The sequence below is a fragment of the Lepisosteus oculatus genome, chromosome 4, assembly GCF_040954835.1.
Source record: "Lepisosteus oculatus isolate fLepOcu1 chromosome 4, fLepOcu1.hap2, whole genome shotgun sequence".
In the NCBI taxonomy this organism is placed as follows: domain Eukaryota; kingdom Metazoa; phylum Chordata; class Actinopteri; order Semionotiformes; family Lepisosteidae; genus Lepisosteus; species Lepisosteus oculatus.
Genome location: NC_090699.1, coordinates 61,885,091 through 61,905,667, shown reverse-complemented (window position 1 = coordinate 61,905,667; position 20,577 = coordinate 61,885,091). Strand labels below are relative to the sequence as shown.

General features: G+C 35.2%; 1 protein-coding gene across 1 annotated transcript; it reads right to left on the bottom strand.

Annotated features, from left to right (window-relative positions):
- Positions 1-1,710: 1,710 nt before the first annotated feature.
- Positions 1,711-14,601, bottom strand: slc6a1b (solute carrier family 6 member 1b). The gene is made up of 15 exons (XM_006631020.3): positions 13,783-14,601; positions 12,028-12,424; positions 11,597-11,728; positions 11,084-11,184; positions 10,688-10,797; positions 10,396-10,528; positions 9,466-9,600; positions 9,273-9,376; positions 8,709-8,833; positions 8,339-8,451; positions 7,937-8,068; positions 5,601-5,703; positions 5,275-5,375; positions 4,644-4,811; positions 1,711-3,813 (listed from the first exon to the last, which is right to left on the bottom strand). Exons 2-15 carry the CDS (start codon positions 12,263-12,265, stop codon positions 3,706-3,708), a joined length of 1,803 nt encoding a protein of 600 aa, XP_006631083.1. The 5' UTR covers positions 12,266-12,424; positions 13,783-14,601; the 3' UTR covers positions 1,711-3,705.
- Positions 14,602-20,577: the final 5,976 nt, after the last annotated feature.

Sequence of the window (20,577 nt, the reverse complement as noted above, 5' to 3'; positions counted from 1 at the left end):
CATGTAATTTTCTTCATCAGAAAGTTTTGCAAATGCTGGTGATGCAAGAGTTTTCCATTCCAAAATCTACATACAGGATTGACGTTACAGCGGCTTGATTGTAATTCTGATTTTGTGAATCTATAAATTCAAAGGTTCGCCATTTTAATCGAGCTACGTGTGTATCGTTCGAAAAAGTTAGTAACTAAGTTTTAAAATGATAAACACGAAATCACGTCAGTTTTGTAGCTGCACATAAAAACGTTTTTTTCCCCCGTATATAAATATTTGTTTAATCTAGTCATCCTTTCCTCGAAGATGTTGTAAGGGGTCATTCCAAAAAACTAACAGTGGTACAGCACTGTTTTTATCCAATATGTACAGCTGACACATTTTCAAAAACAACGACATTTATTTTTTACTTCACCTCTTTAAAGACCACAATGTTTCGTGCCGGTAAACTTTGAAGTACTTACTTTAGACTTTCCTCTTCTTCAAAACGAAGTGCTACTGTATCTAAAAATAAAAAAAAAAAGTTATCCACTCGTTTGGCAGGCCTCTTCTAGGGAAACGGGATTATTTTAGAATTAGATCACAGAATTTCTACTTTGCACATTACTCAGAGACACAACTGACCTACATAAAATATCAGGGTTTTGTACAATGCTTTACCGAGCTTCAGTCTTGGGCAGGGCTGTAGTGTACAGTACGTATGAGGTGGAACTGCACCTCCTCTTTGTAGTATACATCAGGACATCTGCGTTCACAGTTTAAAAAGGTCTCCATTAAACACACGCAAACAACAGGCAGGAGAAGACAAGACGCTGTCATGACTATTGTGCTTTCGGACTTGACATAAGAAATGTTTATTGTCTGCATTTCAAATAATCCACTCCGAATCTAAATATTTGATGGGGACAAAATAGAGTGCTATTAGTAAGTGCTGTTTCGTTATTCATTCAGCCGGTGAATCCGTTTCCACTCGATGTTAACTAAAAACGGGAATTTAACTGCTTTAAATAAACTGGGTTACAACATATTTTCTGGAAATTTTCGGACATTTTGCCAGTTTTCGATTGAGTTCTGTTTAGGTTTCTTGCAGGAATTAAGACTTTATCTGACGGGTCTTGGATTAAATTCAATGTGATGCAGGGGTCTACTGAGTGTAGAGATGAGTGAAAACCATGCTGGTTCTTATTAATTTAATAATCACATTATCTCCCAACACAACATGCTCTGGGTGTTTTCCAGTATCACTTTCAAGCAGCTTTTTCAGCGTTGCAGTTACCAATCATTTCTTAGCAGGTCCATACTGCCTTATGAAACAGCCAGAAAAGAAACAAGATTAGACATTATCAATCCGACATTAACTAAGTGGATACTTAATTGTACTTCTGAAGATATAACATTTTGTAATGTAAGGCATCAATAAGCTCTTAGTTAAAACTATAAATATTTTAAAACTCACAGCAAATACTGTATATCCAAAGCAGAAATGTCACTGTAAGGTTACAGACTTATTCAGCAATTCAAATGTGGTGCAAAACGTTTACAAACTTCTTTTGGTTAAATGACCTCATTTTGCAGCCTACTTTACATGAGTCATAAATGATGATGATACCTTGAGGCAGTCATGGAGCTTATTAAACTCCAGTGGATTACACAGATATGCAACTTGGAGAAGAAAATGGAATTTCATGCTGTCCCAGCAAATATTTAAGAAGCAGCAAATCACATAATCTATAATTCTTTATTTGTTTTTGAAAGTAACATATATAGGACAGTCATGCTTTTTTCATATAACACCATCTAAAGACATTTACATGGTATGTTATTTTTATATAGAATATTATTATTATACATTAGGCCCATGTAACATAGAAATATACAAAACATTATTTTACTAGACATAGTACCTATTATTATTATTTTTACATTTCAGTAAGATATGTGCTTAAGATTCTGAGATCAACATATTATTGCAGAAAACAGCAAATAATATTATTTAACATTTAGACGGAAACTTCAAAGGTCATACAGACATTCACAGTTACATGTTATACACAGTACAGTTTTACGACATTATTTAAGAGATAAAACTGCAGTATAGTAACTTTATACAAAATTCACTGAACAGTTGGTTATTCATTGCACATTTTCATTATATAGCTTTGCAGAGAATAAAAATGACTTATTTAACCAGATCCCTGTTGCTTGTAGCTGCCACAGAAGCAAACTAACGGTTTCTCTATGTAAATACAATGGCAATTGCAAGTTAAAGCTTTGTGCTTTTAACTGGTAAACTAAATAAACAGGGAAAAAGAAAACAGTCAACTCTTTCTCTTTTTATATGACTCTATATATATCTATATTTTTATTGCCAAAGTACTCCATTATTTATATACTTTCTATAAAAATTAAAATATCCTGTACTGTGATTGGCCTGTTGTCTGATGACAATTAAAGTTTGGTGGTAAGGTTTCAAGATTTAGTTAGGTTTAGTACTGGAAACCTGCACAGTCATATAATTAGACTATGGCTTAAAATAAAATGATTGACTTTAGGCTTAAGCCCTTCACAGCACTTATTAATAAGTTTCAGGAGAAATTTGGTCACTTTCACCATTTATTTTTCATGAGTACCTGAGGAGTGGCATATTAATGAAACAAGAAGGTCTGACTTTTTAGAATTCTGGACTGTCACTTGATAAAATGTTGCTGGAATGATAACAACGTTTTTTTACCCTGTGTGTTGCATAAACATGGAGATTTGTTCATTTTGGTCTCATCAAATCTAGATGTCACACATGAATAAATGCCTTTATGTGTTTAATGATTTTGGTCCTTCTCACTTAATTGAATAAGTAGAAAACTTCAACAATCCTAAAAAAAAGAGTTCGATCTCATACAAAGATTTTTAGAAAATTAAGATAAAATTGTAACAGTCTGTTGCAACATTAATCTGGTTTAGTGACAGAAGAGTTATTACCTTAAGGGCTCTGATAATTGCCATTTAGAATCCCAAGTGGGCATGTGCTTATGCATAATTTGTCCCAGGACTGTGGGTGAACAAAACAGCTTGTTTATTTAAAAAAACAAGGAATAATTTGTAAAAAAAAAAAATGTTGGTTACAAAACGTAACACATCTATCACAAGAATTTGTCCTTGCCTGATGCACATTCCCATAAAAATCATTGCTTTTAATTCTTGAAATTCGGAACACAATTTTCATATTGCATTTACCTGCCTCGTAAACACATTAATCTTCTTTTTATATATTTAATTATTGTACAATCATATTTAATCTATTCTAATGATTAATTTCACAACAATATTATGTTGCTTAATAGCATAATTACATGAAAATAGTTGAAACGTTAGCTCAATAGTATTTAATCACATTGGGCCTTGCGGTTTTCTCTGGTTTGATATATTACACATTAAAATTCAATTTTCAAGTGTAATTTAAATTGTAGTGATTCTGTAGATACAGTTTAACATTTTAGAAACTCTAACAGTCTAACATTTTGCATATGCAATACAAACTATCACTAGGACATTGCTGGGTAAGTTTTTACAAATTAAAAAAGAACAATTTTTGTAATCAGGTTGGTCACATTTTGTCCCCTGGAGGTAGGTGAATATATTTCAGACATGGAAGTCCTTGGTCACGTTCAACCATGATTACGTTTTTCTGCATTTAAGTGAGCATTTGTTTAGCAGGATTTAAATATAAGCTTCCTCATTAGTAGGATTGGTACTCTCTGTCTGTTGTTCGGGTCCATTCTCTTGAGTCCTAATGTCTGCCGAAGGCTGAGTCATTATTCGAAGACGCTGGAAGGCACATAGAAAGAATTCACTTTAAATAAATACCCCTGATGATTCTGTAGTTGGTGATGCTACAGTATATAAAGTTGTATATTTTATTTAGGAAGTTAAAATGGTTGTAACCAAGGCATAGCAATGGAGAATAGACTTTTCATGCACAGATGCTGCAAATACGGTAGGCGAGCTTTTCCATTCTTTATTTGGCAGGTCTGAAGCCTGTTGTAAAACAACAGCTCTCTCAGAAGCTGACACAGTGGTTCTGCATGACCAGCATAGCTTTTCTTATGTCACAGCAGTATAGTAATGGTCTGTAACTAGACCTGCTGTTGAAGTTCTATTCAGTTGTTTGAATATGTCCAATAGAACAATGATAGACAGGTGTCATGGCTCTTATTGGCCTGAGTTAATTACGTTTTAAAATATTTTTTCACAACAGTTTTTTTGTGTGAATATAACAGTATATATCAGTATTCATTTTCTTTCCATATTATCCATTTATATTAAGACTACCGATAAATACTGTTGTGCACTTTTTCTTACCCTGGAGTGGGTTAAATAATGGTCCATGGGGTTGTATGGTTATTTGAAAATCTAAAGTGATCCTAAATACCCAAAATCCTGAATACTGTAATAAAGGACGATGCAGTATATACACCCTCAATGCAGTATGTCTTTCATGAAAAGCTGAAATACTCATAATCTGTGTAATATAACAAAATGTCATATTTTATATTCCCAAAAGTCCTGTGGCCAATTGATGCCTAAGACTGTCAAAAAAAGGAGATGGCAAATAAAAAATCCAATATAAAAGCAACCAAACAAGTGAAAGAAATTACCTGTTTTAATGAGCCCTTTAGTGTGAGAAACATGTAACCCATATAGCCAGGGATTAACACCATGGAAGACAAAGCCATACACCATCCTACTCCTTGTCCCCATGACGGGAAAACATAGTTGTTCATGGTGAGTGGAACCATTTGCACCGCACTGAAGAGGAACACACCCTAAAGCAACACAAGAATTGTGTTACCCTACAGAACCCTTGAAAAGGAACTGAGTCAATGCAGTTTTCTGACAACCAGTCATGAAAACATCATAGGCAGAAGTGTAGCCATAGAGCAGTGAATTTGTGATTCGAGACTTTCTGATGCCCTGATTTCTTAATCTTTTAACCTTTTTACAAGATAGAAACCTCCTATTCTTGTACTTTTCAGTCATTTATTTGTACACTATAATCCAACCTACCTAGAGGTTTAGAGAGAATAAAAAGACATCAAGCCATCATTAAGACAGACATTTTTTTTGCATTTTTATGATTTGGTCAAATATAATCTATAAAATCTTGCATATAATGTATAGTTGTACGTATATATTTTTGTATATGCTGTATACTAAATTTTGTATTCTGTATATTTTATTCAAACCAGATGTTTAAATATCATTTAAAGAAACAAAAAGGATGCTTACAGCCACAATTAAAGGAGTGAAGACGGACCAGCACAGCTTCCACCATAAACACGGCCTGTATCCGACCATCTCTTGAATGTTGTCATAAAACCTGTTCACACCTTCAAGAGACAGAAATGCACAGACATGCAATGTGTTCTGTTAGTGTCTCCTCAGGAATCCGGGAATTTATCAAATTAGAAAGTGATAGTTTATTGCCTCCTGACAGAGAAAAGGGATTTAAAAACATGCTCTCATACTTTATAGTTTCCCGTATAAATGGACAAAAAATAACTAAATGCATAAGGATTTTAAGGTGAGTTTTACATCATGACTGTAATACATACCATAGCACCAGGATATGGAAATGCACTCAAAGAAGACGAGAAACAGCAGACACATCCCACTGGCTGAGTAGTAGTCAAATAATTTAAACACGTAGATCCCACCCTGATGACATAATCACATTGATAGTCAGTCTGGTTGTGACTTTTATGGAAAATATTTAAAATATTACACATGAGACCATTATTATAAAGGTTTAGCACAAAGTACTATACTATAGTAAAGGTGTTAGTATTGATACATTGTTTTAAAACAGAGTGTTATGTGAGTCTCGAACTAATTACCTACTGTATTTAATTGTTGTTAAAGAAGATCTGTGAGGAATTTGAAGAAACATCTTAATAGAATTTTCAGATAATAATTTTCAGATAAACAATAAGAATGGACAACATACACTCTTCCAATTGAAATTATTCTAACATTATTGGTTCTATTCATTTTATTCTAAAAATGTACTTTATAGTCATGGCTAATAAAATTTAAATACATCTATTTACTTTAAAAATTGCATGCATCTATTTGCTTACAAATAAACAACAACAAATTAGTAAAGATGCACTGTAATCCTAAAATAAACTGACAGCATATAGGAACCTTTATTTTTTGTTGAGTTCAATAAAAAGCCTAGAAATAGCTAGACACACAGCTAAATCTAGAAAAATATAAAATACAAAGGTTTAAGCAAAAGAGCTCAATGTCATGTTCCTACAGGAAAGTGGATGCCTTTGATGTCTATGCTTAATAATCATCGAGAATATTTACTGAGACAAGAAATGGGTTACAAAAGAGAAACCATTTAAAATTATGCTTTCTGCCCAGTAGAAGTAACAGGGAGTATGATTTCATTATTTTAGATGTTTATCAGCCAAATAAGGACAGTGACATTGACCCACATTTTCAGCATTTGTCTTCTGGCAGGAATTAAACTAAATAAAGTGCTTTCTCCATTAGTCCTAGATTATTTTAAACAAAGCACTGGATTTCAAAATCAAAACTGTAAAACCTTCTATTCTGATTTTAAGTTATATTGAGAGAATGGTAAATCTACTGTCTTCTTTATCTTTTTAATATGAAATTATCTTTTAACATTGTTTTGTTTTTTGTCTTATTTTACAACAATCAATTTTGAGAATGCTAAATTTTTCTTTACATCTTAGCTGTCAGGTTCAAGTCCTGTAAAGAACAGGGAGAATGAGGAAGGACAGACATGCTCCTTGATATCAAGCCATTCATTGTCTGACAGGTACATGGTCCATAACGCCTGACAGGAGAGCTGGAACTGACTGGAAGAGCTGAAGTCCTTCACTGACACCTCAGAGGCCTGAGAATTCAAGAGTTTTTGTTTGATTGTAAACCAAACCTTGGCCTACTCATCCCAACCCTATTTTTGTGTGCTGCCAGTAGCAAAAAATCCTGTTATAGTCACCTAGTGACATTGCCCTGGCTTAAATTCACCATATCTGGGTTATTAGGGTCATACCATTTTTTATTAGGTGGAAAAGGGCAGTGGTGGCTGACTCACAGGCCTGGGACTACGGGTCCAATTCCCGTGGCACTACCTGTGTGGATTATTTATGTTCTCTCTGTGTTCATGTGGATTTCCTCTGGCTGCTCCAGTTTCCTCCCCACAGTAAATCCATACTGGTAGGTTAATTGGATTCTGGCAAAACTGTCCCTGGTGCAAGTGTGTGTTTCTGTGTACTGTATATGCCCTGTGATGCAAAGGCATCCCATCCAGTCTACCCTGTCCTGCACCTATTGCTTGCCAGGATAATCTCTGGCTCCCCCATGACCCTGTATTGGATAAAGTGGTTAGAAAATGGATAGATTAATGTATGTTTTTTACCACATGCCTTAAATATGATGACATTATATTTTCATATTATTAACTGTGACTAGGAGCACATCAAAGAGGCGAAATGCTGAGTGGGTTCGAAGAGCTTCTCTCAGTAAGGGTATCCTAGGTCTGCCTCTCAGCAACCAATATGACTAGTCAGACACCAATGAGATTGCACTGCTGTCAGCGAGAGCTGCATCACTCCTCTGTCTGATGATCCTTGACCTGCAGGCATCAGTGGATTCAAAACATGAAAATGGTGGTACACAGCAGTACACAGTAAAGTCTATTCCATCCGTATTCCTCTCTCGCAGATCCAGAGATTTTAGTGTATGAGCTGAAGATTAGAAATTGTTGTCTATACAAAGAAAATATTGCCGACTCTAAATGAAAGCCAAAAGTCTGACTTTAGCTGTGCCAGTAACAGGGCTGGTTTAGAAAAAAAGATCACAGTCGGATACCAACTACATGAAAAACACTACAAACGAGTGAAATGCTTACCTGAGTGATGTTTGATAACCCAATCAGATATGACACAAGGCAAACCACAGCAATGAAGATTTCCCTTCGAGCTCGCAGGAGACGTGGAAACTCATCTACCAAAGCAGTTATGAATCCTTCCACTGTACAGAACTGAAGAACGACAATTGGAAAGAGTTCAGGGAGAGAAATATTTTTTCTTAATTAACCTTATTTGTTTGCTTCTCTTAAAATGATCAGGACCATTAATGGAAAATATTGATTACGTGAGTATTTACCAAGAAATGTAAATGCACCTGTTCGTCTTAACCTAAAACGTATGCCATAATGCTTAGAATATTTAAAAGACAGACAAAAATAGTGAGATGCACTACAAAACTTCCTAAAACAATTTTTTTGGGGGAAATAATTCCAGAATGTTACCTGGCTGTCAATTCCAAGCATAAGTAACATGGAAAAGAACAAAATAGCCCATAGTGGAGATATCGGCAGCTGTGTCACAGCTTCAGGGTAAGCCAAGAAGGCCAATCCGGGCCCTTAGAAAGAAAGACACAATATATTTTAACATAACTTTTAACTTTGTAATTTAACACTGATGTTCTTCAAGTTACTTTATAATGAATTATATCTGTGCTCACAAAATGCAAAGGATGATGTTCCTGCATGCTTACTTTAGATATTTATCTAATATTCTGTTTGAAACACCAGTTCGCAAATGCAAAATGTTATATTTAGATATTTAAAGGTAACCTTATGCTGACTATGGCAAGATCATTTACAGTACTAAACTTACCTGATGCAGCCACATCAGCTATTGGTCTCTTTGTAACATGTGCCATGAAGCCAACAATAGAAAAGATGACAAAGCCAGCAAACATACTGGTAGAAGAATTGATACAGCACACAATGATAGAGTCCCTAAGTGGCACAAAACAACAAAACACACATAGATATTACTGGATATATTTGGTCATTTCACCACAAATCATATACAATTATCTTTTTTAACCCTTACTGCTTTAATTGCTACTGATTTAATGGCAGCTTTAAATCACATATTCACAAATAGTCTTGGGTTTCCCTGGCTAATTTGTTATACAGGCCTGAAAATCCAACTACTATGCCAACAGAAGACAGAAGCCTATAAAATCCCTTAGGCTAAGAACTGCAGCAGCTGACTTTCTTACAGACAGGACCTACATGACCAGACAGCCAGAGTTTTTTTCTCTCTTTTTCTTAGTAGGAATACAGGCAAAAAATAAGAAGGGAACCATTCCATGAACCTACAGTATTATAAAAATGTATTTGATTCCTGAAAAGGGGTTTAATTTCCTTGACGTGGAAATCACTCCCTTACCTGTACACATTGTTATTGAAAGGATTGTAACTCCCCAGTGCAATCAGAGAACCAAGACCCAAACCATACGAAAAGAAAATCTGAGTTGCTGCATCCAACCACACCTGTAAAGAGAAAGGAATATGTTCCTGATGAGAATTCTGATTCAAGAATGTTATGGTCTGAAATTTGATACATCTGGTTCAAATACTACCTCAGATTCTTTAAGTTTGCTAAATTCGGGAGTGATGTAGAATAAGATTCCCTCCTTTGCTCCGGGAAGAGTGACTCCACGGATAAATAAAATGAAAAGCATAACATAAGGGTATGTAGCTGAGAAGTAAACCACCTGGAAAACAAAGTGAAACACAGTCAATTCTGGTTGAGAGTATGAGAGCATGAGAGCACTGCATATGTACACTACAGTGCTGTTAATCTGAGCCACTGTCAAAGTCCCATTACAGTACAAAAAAATAGATCTGTACAGAACTTTCCATGGTTAAACATATCAAAGGTTAAGCGTAAAATGTACTTAATCTTGATTTGGAACAGAAAAGACTTCAGAGACCTTTTATAGTAAAAACAACACAATTAGGCACCTAAAACAGCCAGGTAAATGAATGGTACAGTAATAACAGTGGGCCTCCAAAAATCAGAGTCTGTTCACAACACTGATCTGTGTATTTAGTTAAGGTAAATCAATTCAAAGTATAGATCAATACAAATTAAGCCCCAGTCAATTGTTATAGTTAATAACATATATTACATACATTACGCAATGAGGAGGTTTAAAAAAACGTTTAAGTTTTAGAGCACACTACATGCATGAAACCATGTTAGCTTTTGTGATGTTTTCTAATAAACAGTTTCCTTTGAACACTCTGAACACTTGGGAGCCAAATAACTATCCAATACTATGTCTTAAGCAGAAATGAAAAATAACAAGTTCTGTTTAATAATTAATTAAATAATAATAATAATTAATAAAATGTGTCAATTTTAAAATAAATAAATAAATGGATCACATATCCCTGTACAGTAAGTCTTCCATATCAGATAGCCAAGCCTGTATTTTTTAGAATTACGTCTGAACTTGCAACTATGCAAGGCTGTGATATAGCAGGGAACCACACAAAACTCTTACCTTGCCAGTCCACCCCACCCCTTTCCAGATACAGAAGTAAACAAGAACCCAAGCAATAGCAAGCGTTATTGCTAGTGGCCACCTAATCTGGCCTGGCTTCTCCAATCCGTCTGTCATTTGATGCATGTTGCGTCTATAAAAACCAGAATTGACATGCGTGAGATTTCTAATAACACAAACAAGTTCAGATCTTTCAAAGTGTCTTTTTTAAATTTGTACTGGGCCTTAGTGATAAGACAAAGGTGTTCACTGCTTTTGTGTTGTGTTCGACGTCACAAAGATGTGGTCTTACTCCCAGAACTCCATGACTGCACTGGTCAGGTTGGTGGTATTTACAATGCTGTAGTTTGAATAACATCTGTCTGTATTCCATGGGTTGTTACAAGATTTCCATGGAAGGTCCTGTAAAACACAAGAATAATGCATTTGACCACACTCTTCGTTTCCCTCTCATTATTTTGAACAGATCCTGACTAGAACATCACCTGCTGATTCAACGTGGAAAAAAAAGTCAATCAAAGCATGTAGTCATTTCACGTTTATATATAAAAAAACATTCTTTAATGTTTCACTTTTTTAATTTTTAGTATCTTTATATTCTCTCTTTACATACATTAGCATACTTTTAAACGTTTAAATAGCCACAGTTGTCTGGCTAATATTTTTTCAAAAGAAATTCTGTACTTACTGTGGTAAAGGAGTTATACAGGTAATAAATTGCCCAGGCAATAATGACAATGTAGTAAATGTTAAGCCAGAACGACAGCACAGCAGCAGCTAGGCCCACACCTAAAGTATGAAAATGATGCACAATCTATTCAGTAATGGACAAGGCAACTGGGATATTGAGCTCAGAAAAAAAATCTAGGTAATAGAAAGATGATGAAATATACAATATGCGTGTCATTTAATAACATTTCCCAAAATAAATGTTAAGGATACCTTTGGACTAGCACATTTATTACCAAAATCCTCGTCCAATCCAAACTATTTCCGATTGGTTCAAGTCCAAACACATCAACGACTATAAGCGTAATATTAAAAACAACAACAACAACAACAACAACGTTTTAAATACTTTTCAAATGGAACGGGATTATACATGTTAAGGTCCAACACTTAAGGAATACAATCGAGTGCGTATATCCACATAATAGATGATGGCGAAAATACCGCCCTTGAAATATTTTCCTGTTAATACCTTTGAACATGGGAGCGAGTTTCCAGACTCCAAGCCCGCCGATAGACGTGTATTGACCGAGAGAACATTCTAGCAGAAACAAGGGAACTCCAGCAAATATGAGGGTCAAAAAATAGGGAATCAAGAAGGCTCCTGGACAGGGATTAAGAGGTGAAAAAAAAAACAAAACAGAATAAATATTTTCACACATTTATAAAATCTCTGTTAAAAATCCACTGATAAAATAACTGGATTCGCACATTAAATTCGCGGTTTCGTTGTGAGCGCGTGCATTTAGAAAACAAGTACCATTTCAACACAATTGACTTTTGACTCATCAGCTTTTCTTTTTTCTTTTTTTTTCTTACAGGTACATGCTCGACATGTCCAATTTTGCTGATGGTAGTTTGGAAACTCCTTTAAAAAAAGATGCCAAGGAAATGCATGTTTACCTCCACCGTTTTTTCCACAGAGATAAGGAAATCTCCAAACATTGCCCAGTCCAATTGCATAACCAACGCAAGAAAGGAGGAAGTCAAATTTCCCACTCCATGTTTCTCTGTCTGGAATGTCCTTTTTCTTCTTCTGGACCTTCACCACCAAGGTTTTGGGTTTGTCGTTAGTTGTAGGCGCTTCGTTAACTTCAGTTAAGATATGTCCATCCGAGCTTTTAGTACCATTTGTCGCCATGTCTCTGGATTTAGCAGAGGTCCTGGCAGACGGACGGGAGATTTCAGCACCAGTCCACGTAGACAGCAGCTTCGCGGTCTTTACCCAACTTTGGGACCAAATATTGGGGAAAAAAATAATAGATGCTGATACAGCTTGCAGGTCAGGATTGACGTTGACCTGAGAACATGAAACAAAGGATCTGTCAGTATTCTATGGGTGAAATACACAAGTATATGTCGAAATACTACGAAATGCGCACTTTATCATATGAAAATTTAATGACAGCTAAACCTTCATAAGACTCTTTTTGTAACCAACAACCTAACAGCTTTACATGACTGGAATAATAGCTAAATATTACATGAATCAACAATCAGTACTGGCTACCACGAAATTTCATAAAATAAAACGTCAGATTTTACTGCCCACTAAGAACCATTCCGTTTTACATGTAGTTTAGTAAACAAGTCTGGAATGCGTAATAACGCATGCATCGAGAAAGAGCAGCAGCAATATTCCAATTCCATTTTTTTACGTTTATAAAAACAACGAAAATGCAGTTCATGGCAGTGATACAGATGTCATTATTAATTCTTCCACATGAGACAATTACTTCACCAATAAACGAAGTGCCATTTTTCGCAATGAATCTGTCTGTTCCGCAATACGTTCTGTTCACGTATATTTCCTATGCATTTATTGTCTGAAGGGGCTTTAACCAAACTGCCAGATAAAGAAATTAATTGGAAGCAGAAAAATACAGATACAGTTTTTTTTTCTTTATCTTTGGTGCACCTCAACGAAATAGACCAAACAGTTTAAAACAGTATGCCGGCGTAAAGAAAACCGAAAATCGTATGAGGTACCTCCTGTATCTTTCCGGTTATACATTACCAACGAATCAAAATTGGTATTGAAACAGTAAATAATTTTCTGAAAACTTTGGCGAATCTATTATGCATTGCTTCCTAAAAGGCACACATTGCAAGCTTTTAAAAGTTGGGCAAACGCAGTTATTCTACAGTATCAAGGGTATAGTTAGGAACTAAATGTGGTGCTGCTGATAAATACATATCTTACAGGGTTATCTTTTCAGTAGCTTTGATGGATACGGGAACTGACAGCATTCTCTTGGAGCACTGAAACACAGTCGGATTCGAAAACAAAAGGATGCCTAAAGCGTAAAGCTTTGCGCGCCGGGATCCTGCGCTCTTCTTTCGTGTACAAATATATGTTTCCAAGTTCATCCAAAGGAAGACTAAGCGTTGCAATTTTATGTACAGATCTTCAGTAAGTAACACACTAAACACCTTTTTAGCTATCAGCGTGCCCGTGTCTACCTCCACTTTGTTTCTTCATTTACCTTCCAACATTTAAAAATCAATACTACTGAGAATGTTTATTGTTGTTTACCACTATCATCATCACAAACAATCATCTTGATAAAAATGCTATAACATGTCCATGCTCCTACCACTAATAATAATTACTACTACTATACATTTTAACGGCTCAAAACAAACAGCCTTACTCACAATAATGTTGTGAAGTCAGTCAGTATTGAGACGATGGGAGCATCAGTTGATTTCTCTTGAAGTTCCAAACTTGTGATTTTGTCGGGACCAACAAAAGAAAGTTGTTTCCATGAAATGTTTGCAAACAGCGGAAAACGCTATCCTTGGGGAAAAAAGAAGCCAAGTGCCTTTTGAGTGGTGCTGTCCAGACGCGTGTGGTGCTGGAAGGAAAAAAAGCAAGGTAGGAGCAGCTTCGCCTTGTGCCGCCGTCTAACATCAACAGCCAGAGACGTTACATGAAGCACAAATCCCCACTCTCATCTACACAGCGTCAATGTCATCTGAAAGTCAGCCCTCCCCGTGTACAGCATATCCACCACTGAGATCGCAGCGGGTTTTAGACTGAAGCGTCTTCTTCTCTCAGAGCTTTATATGATTTGGGTTTTTCACGTATTTGCAATATTTTACAACAATTGATAGTGGTCACAGTCAGATACTACCTTATGTAACGTCTCTACGTTTTTTTGTAAGGGTATCGGTTGAAAGATCATAAAGTTAACCTATTCATCTCTGACCCATCCACCCCCACCCCCGCCAAAACTGGGCAAGTATGAATATGTTTATTTTAATCGAGACCAAACTATTTCGAACTTTCGTACGTACAAGCTCATGGGAAACTAAGCAGTGTTTATTAAAACCATTCATTTCCCATTCCAGCATTTTCAGCAACTGAATTTAGGTGGCATTTCGTTGTATTTTGTTTTTAAAAAAATACGACTCGCACACCAGTCGGTTGTGTCCTTAAAACAGGATGAAATACTTCTTTCATGTTTCTCAAATTCATACAGAAGTGCGTCACTGAATTTCAGCGCTATCTCAATCTCCAACCTTTTCCCAGAACACATATCACCCCCTCTCTCTGCTCCCCCTTTCCCTCTTTACACACACTCCTCCCCCAAACTCCTATACTCACTTTTTGTTACCCCCCACTTCAACCCCACCAGCCAGATCCCGAAAACTGAGGACTTGGAAACAACAAACTGTGCAGAAAATGGGTTTTGGGGGAGAAAACCGCAAACTAATTTATTACAGCAACAATCAAAAATTTGAAACTGGCAGATACGGAAGATGATGTCAATCGTTGACTGGTTCCTGGCAAAATGTGATAAGGAAATTCGTCAATAACTGGGGTCTGGGGGTGTGAGATAAATTGAAAACTGCGCTTCTAATCTTCTTAGCTTGCTGTCAACAGAAATAAAATGCCCTTGTGAAAGAACTTAAACGAACACACACTTAATACAGAATTTAACTCTATATTGAGATAAATTAATAGTTTCTCACTAGAGGATTAGGCAGCAAGGTTCTGTTCAGTAAGAATGGTTTGATGTGAGTGAAAACATACGGAGTCGCGCAACTGAAGCTGGGTTGAAAAAAAAAAACGATTGCATTTTTCATCTGACTGGTATCCGGAATTTCTGTTACTGGGAAAAGTAATCAAACCAGTAACCATTAGCCACGTGGTATGTGAAGTATTCCACGTTAGTAACACAAATTAGTACTCACAATTAACCGTAGTAAAAAACGACTTTCCCAAACACATTCAGTAATAAACGCAGACTATTTCAATTTTTTTTTAACCTCTGTAACTGGCGTACAATAGGCTTTCTTGAGACGTTATGTTCAATGCGAATGCTTAAATGTAACCTACTGTATTTAATCTGGACGCTATTAACACGAATGTAATTTTGGTTAGCATTGAAGGGAGCTGTAATAAATGTCACATACACAGAGCTCCTAAATCCTTATTTTCATACCACTGGTCCAACAAATTCACAGTTTCTTCAATAGCGTAAATCTTCTGTACAGTATCTGCTGTATATAACATTTCACAATGAGTTTCATATATACTGTAATTCCCCAAATATCTATTATTTCATCAATAACCCACAATGCGAATTCTGCAAACTATGAAATTAAATACTGATCTACATTATTTTAAAAAATCAATATTGTGCTTAGTGAGGTAGTACTGTACAGCAATTCTGTAACCTATCCATATCCATCTCAAAAAGAAAATGAAGACAGGCAAGATCATATGCATCATGCCCTTTCCAGAAGAGTGACTGGAAAAATGCTGTGTTTTTGTATTTTAAATTTAATTTACATTTCTATTCCATAGGATCTGGCATCCAGTAGACTGGGACATGATACTGGTCACTGCACTACTGAAGAAACAGAATTTACAATAATCACATTCCAAGAGTATTATCCCCTTAAAGTACTCATCCATGTGTATTTTGCCACTTCAAATTCTAGACACCCAGCAGAGATACCTACAATTACATTCTGTTTATCAATTAAATTGGCATTCTTGCAGAAGAAAGATCATATACGTTTTTTTTTAGATCAAAGACTAAAATTACAGTTCCAGAAGAACAATGAGGAGAGGTTCTTAGGTGGTATTTTCTATAAAGTACTAATAGTAATGTGCACTATTTAAATTGAGATGTATTGAGCTGTAATATAGAGAGTACAGTATCTTATGATGACCCTGCAAAACATTGATATCTAAAATTTCTGTAAAGGCATGCAAGATAATAAAACAGAAACAATGACAGATGGTAAGCAAATGAGGGGTGAACTAACCTACTAAACGGTAGAACATGAAATTTAGCATTTAAAATCCCATCTGGTTTGCTTTCCCTCTGGGGATAGAGTATGAAACATGCAACACATTTATGGACCTGCAGTGAAATTTCAAGAGCTTGGCAATCGCTTGCAGCACACTTGATCACTCAACTGAACGCTGAACCTCAGAGACTGCATAAGGTAGCAATTACATACTCTTACTGGGGCTCAATTTTCGGATTTAATGCATGATTTGTGCTAAATGATTTCACACAAGTTGTACCAGGCATCTATACTATTAAAAAAAGAAGTGAATGTCTGTTTCGGCTCCAACGTCTCACATTTGGAAATGTTTGCATTTGCTGTTCATAGTGTCCACAGTCAAGACATCTTGCTACATTCTTTACATTGTTAGAAGAAGTTGAGACTGTAAAAAAGCTCTAATTTTTGCTGCAGTATCCATTTTGAAAATCTATAAATAACTACAGCTAGCATTAAAAAATATAGTCACAAGTAAGGATTCCACATTTACCTCAAAATCCAAGTGGTAGCATTAATACTTCTGAACTGTTAAAACTGGATTAGAATATCACTGGATATGGAATTTGACAATATGTCTTGTAAATGTATCTTGACTTTCAAGACAAGATACTGTACTTTGTAATAGTTTTCAATAGGTTTAGTAGAATTCTTCCCATTCTAACCCAGAAGAGAGTTCAAAATCCATGCCAACATGGAAAAGATACACTTTCTGAAAACAAGAACAAAAGACAGCTCTAATAGAAAATATCATCCAGTCTTGTTTTCATAATTAACAGAGAATAGAGTCTAACTTCTGAAAGAAGAATAAACCAATGTAAAATTGTGTTACAGTAGAGCCACAATGTAACAAGAATGCCTGATTGGGTCTAATTCATCTAAGTCTGAAGAGGACTGGTTAACTCACAGTACTTTAAAAGTTTATACTGAACCTTTAACCATAGAAACCTGCCCCTTCTTTTTTTATTAGTCATCTGTATCTTTAGATTTAAATTACACATTTTAACTTCCTTCATGTGTGCAGTCCATTAAACCTTTATTGGGGATTCTAAATTTCAAACATTTTACAACTTTAATATATAATCAGAATGAATTCTTTATTGTGGTTGGATCTATTGTATCATGGTCAATAACACTCAAACATTCATCTTTATTACCTAACTTGACCCATAAGTAGATTAGTTCTGACTCTGGTTCATTTTCAATGGCATTTCAGCCAAGTTATATTTATCAAATGTGACTTTTTTTTCTGAATGGTGTAGAAATGGCATTTCACCAAGATGTCAAAATGCAATATCATGAAGTGCTGATTAAGATAGAAAACCATACTTGGACAATGGCTTTCTACACAACTAGGGATTGGTTTTCATAACAGTAATGGGTTCATCTAAGGACAGTGGACTCTAGTCTCATAGCAGTTACAGTTACTTCAGTGTTATCAATTCTATAAAAAGGGGGATATTAGTTACTATATTAGTTATTAGATATTAGTTAGTATATTGGCCTGTTAATTATTTAATTTATTTAGATTTATTTAGAGGTAAAATGCTAATTATAGAAGGTAGAAATAAACAAAACACAGAAGCCACACTAGCAATTAAAGTAGACAAAACACATGCACATAGGTTATATTCTTTAGGATAATTTGTATATTAATTTTCAGACCAGATGCAGATATTTTCCATGTATTTAAACTTCTCTGCTTACCCATTTACAGTTTGAAATGTACTCTGAAATGGAGGACACCATGAACGTGTGTGGCAGGTGGCGTGAATTTATTGAAGACCCATGTATTTGAACTGGAAACAGCCTTAGGTTTTTGATTTCATCTTTATCTGTATTGGAAAGAGTCGACAACATAGCAAAAGTGTCAGAAAATCAAAGCCTTTCTTCATTCTTAGCTACAGAAAAGAGTGTCCTGGTGTCAGAACTACTTAGATGTGATGCTTGAAGGAGCAGAATGAGTGTGCTCTTCATTTGTAGGAAGGTCAGGTACCAAGCAGCCAGCCATCCAGATGGAGCATCAATACTCTATTTCCGCTTTATATACAAGGCTGGAATGAGACTGAAATGTCTTTTGGTGCTTAATAGACAAAGGTCCTAAAGCCCTTTGCAATAGGTTAACGGCTTTTAGTAAGAAAATGGGGGGAGATCATTCAAAATACAGTAACTTAAACATAGGAATACTTTACACAAAGATATATACATATACAAAAGCTGTAGAGAGATTAGTTAATAATGTTCTGAATTTATATTGTTACTGTATTGTTGTTAGATATATATAACTTTAGTTGTATAACTTAAATTGTATAACTTAAACTTAAAGTGTAAAAATATTTTTATTTATAAAAAATGAAAAGCATAAGTATATAGAGCTCTTCAGACACTTAAAACTATTAGAATTATTTTAGTAGTGTACTGTATTTGCTTTACAAATAGTAATATGAATTTTATATTTCAGGTATGCACAAAAATGAATAGAGAGATCTCAGAATATAATACAATGTGAGACACAAGTGATTTAGTGCTCATTGTTTAAATGGGATTGCAACATTGAGTAGAATGAAGGTGAATGAAGTGGTATATGTGAAAGCCTCAACAAGACGTTTATTTAATTTGGTTAATCAAAAATACTTTCCACTTTACATTATTAAAATCTCCACCTGGTTGGCCTAATGCCCAATTGGCCTTTACTAACTGTATCGACACCTTTTCATTTCTTCATTGACTGATAAGTTATAGGTTGATTATCATTTTGTTTTTCAGATGACTGCATTATTAAGACAAACAACCTAGTAATATAAAAATACAAAATAGTACTCATTGCGAACTATTGGCCGGCTGTTCTCAAACAGAAGTTGTGTGATTTTATTACTGTGGCATTAGTTTGTGATTTAAAATGTTTTAAACAGATTCTATTTTTTCATCATCACAACAGCACTGCATTATCAAATAGAAATATTGATCTTCTTCCTATGAGGATTTATTTACAGTCTGCCAGGCATGAAATGATTCTAAAAGCTGCTCTAGGTGATGACAACCAGGTGGTCACTTATTGGTACAATTGAACTTATATGACAGCGATGGACAGCAGTGCAGACACCTGCTGCACACAAAGTAATAACCATAGCCCTCCACAGACTAAACGCTAAAACAAAGCAGACACAATTTTCCGTGGTATTCTGGAAGAGAAAAGAATAAATGAGTCAAAATCATCCCCTGCCCCATCCCCAACATTCTTTTGAACAAGTATTTTAGTAAATCTCAATTTCAGTTCCTAATTAAGTTCACCTTGAATGGGCCTAGAGTTAATTCATGGATTTTTTTTTTAAAAGAAGACATTAACCTGAAATTAGTGATGCTGAGCATGTTGATGGCAATTCAATGTGCTAGGTGGAGAAAGGATTTTGAATTCCTGTTTTCCTCTTCACAATACATAAACATGAATGTATTTATGCTGTCACACCAATTTGCATCCCCTACTATAAATGATATTCAGTATAGATATTTCAGAATGTGGCGTCTTTGACTACTGTATATAAGAGCATTCCATTCCCTTTTTGGTTAAACATTTAACTATTAGTACTAATTAAAAATGGAAAAGATATGATTTGTTTTCAGTGTTCTGAGTTCAGGCTTTTGCATAGTTCTTGCAAAAACATCCTGCTATTTTGGCTCATGAATAAACTGATTAGAACCTAGGTTGACTCATTAATATGCTAATTACAAGCAAAGCACATATTTTATTCATAACTGTCGCTCAGACTCATTTGTCTTCTGTTTACAAAAGCAAAACAAGAATAGAAGGCTTCCATTTTTATCCTGCATTATGTGGTGTTATGTCAGAAATAGATTTACATAAATAGTTAGTAATATACTGCAGAACCAAAGGAAATCCCTAGATGAGTTAAGAGACTTTCGCCCCAATCACTGAAAAGTATGAAACAATAGTCTGGAATTTTGTGCAAAGCTTAAAGTCAATGCCATCAAAATAAATAAAAAAACAAGTCCAACGACATATAGTGCCAGATTCACCCCACCTGCCATTTTTATGGATTATAAAAGCGGTCCAATATCATTCTGCCACATTCTGCCCATTAAAATGGCGTTTGTTTTATTGTTAGAAACGTTGTTTGATTCTGAAGAGAC

Coding starts and splice junctions, on each gene's coding strand:
- slc6a1b (XM_006631020.3), bottom strand. CDS start 12,265: ATGGCGACAAATGGTACTAAAAGCTCGGATGGACATATCTTAACTGAA. Junction 8,069..8,338: donor TGCTTGGAATTGACAGCCAG/GTAACATTCTGG, acceptor GTCGTTCTTCAG/TTCTGTACAGTGGAAGGATT. Junction 3,814..4,643: donor TAAAGGGCTCATTAAAACAG/GTAATTTCTTTC, acceptor TGTGCCTTCCAG/CGTCTTCGAATAATGACTCA.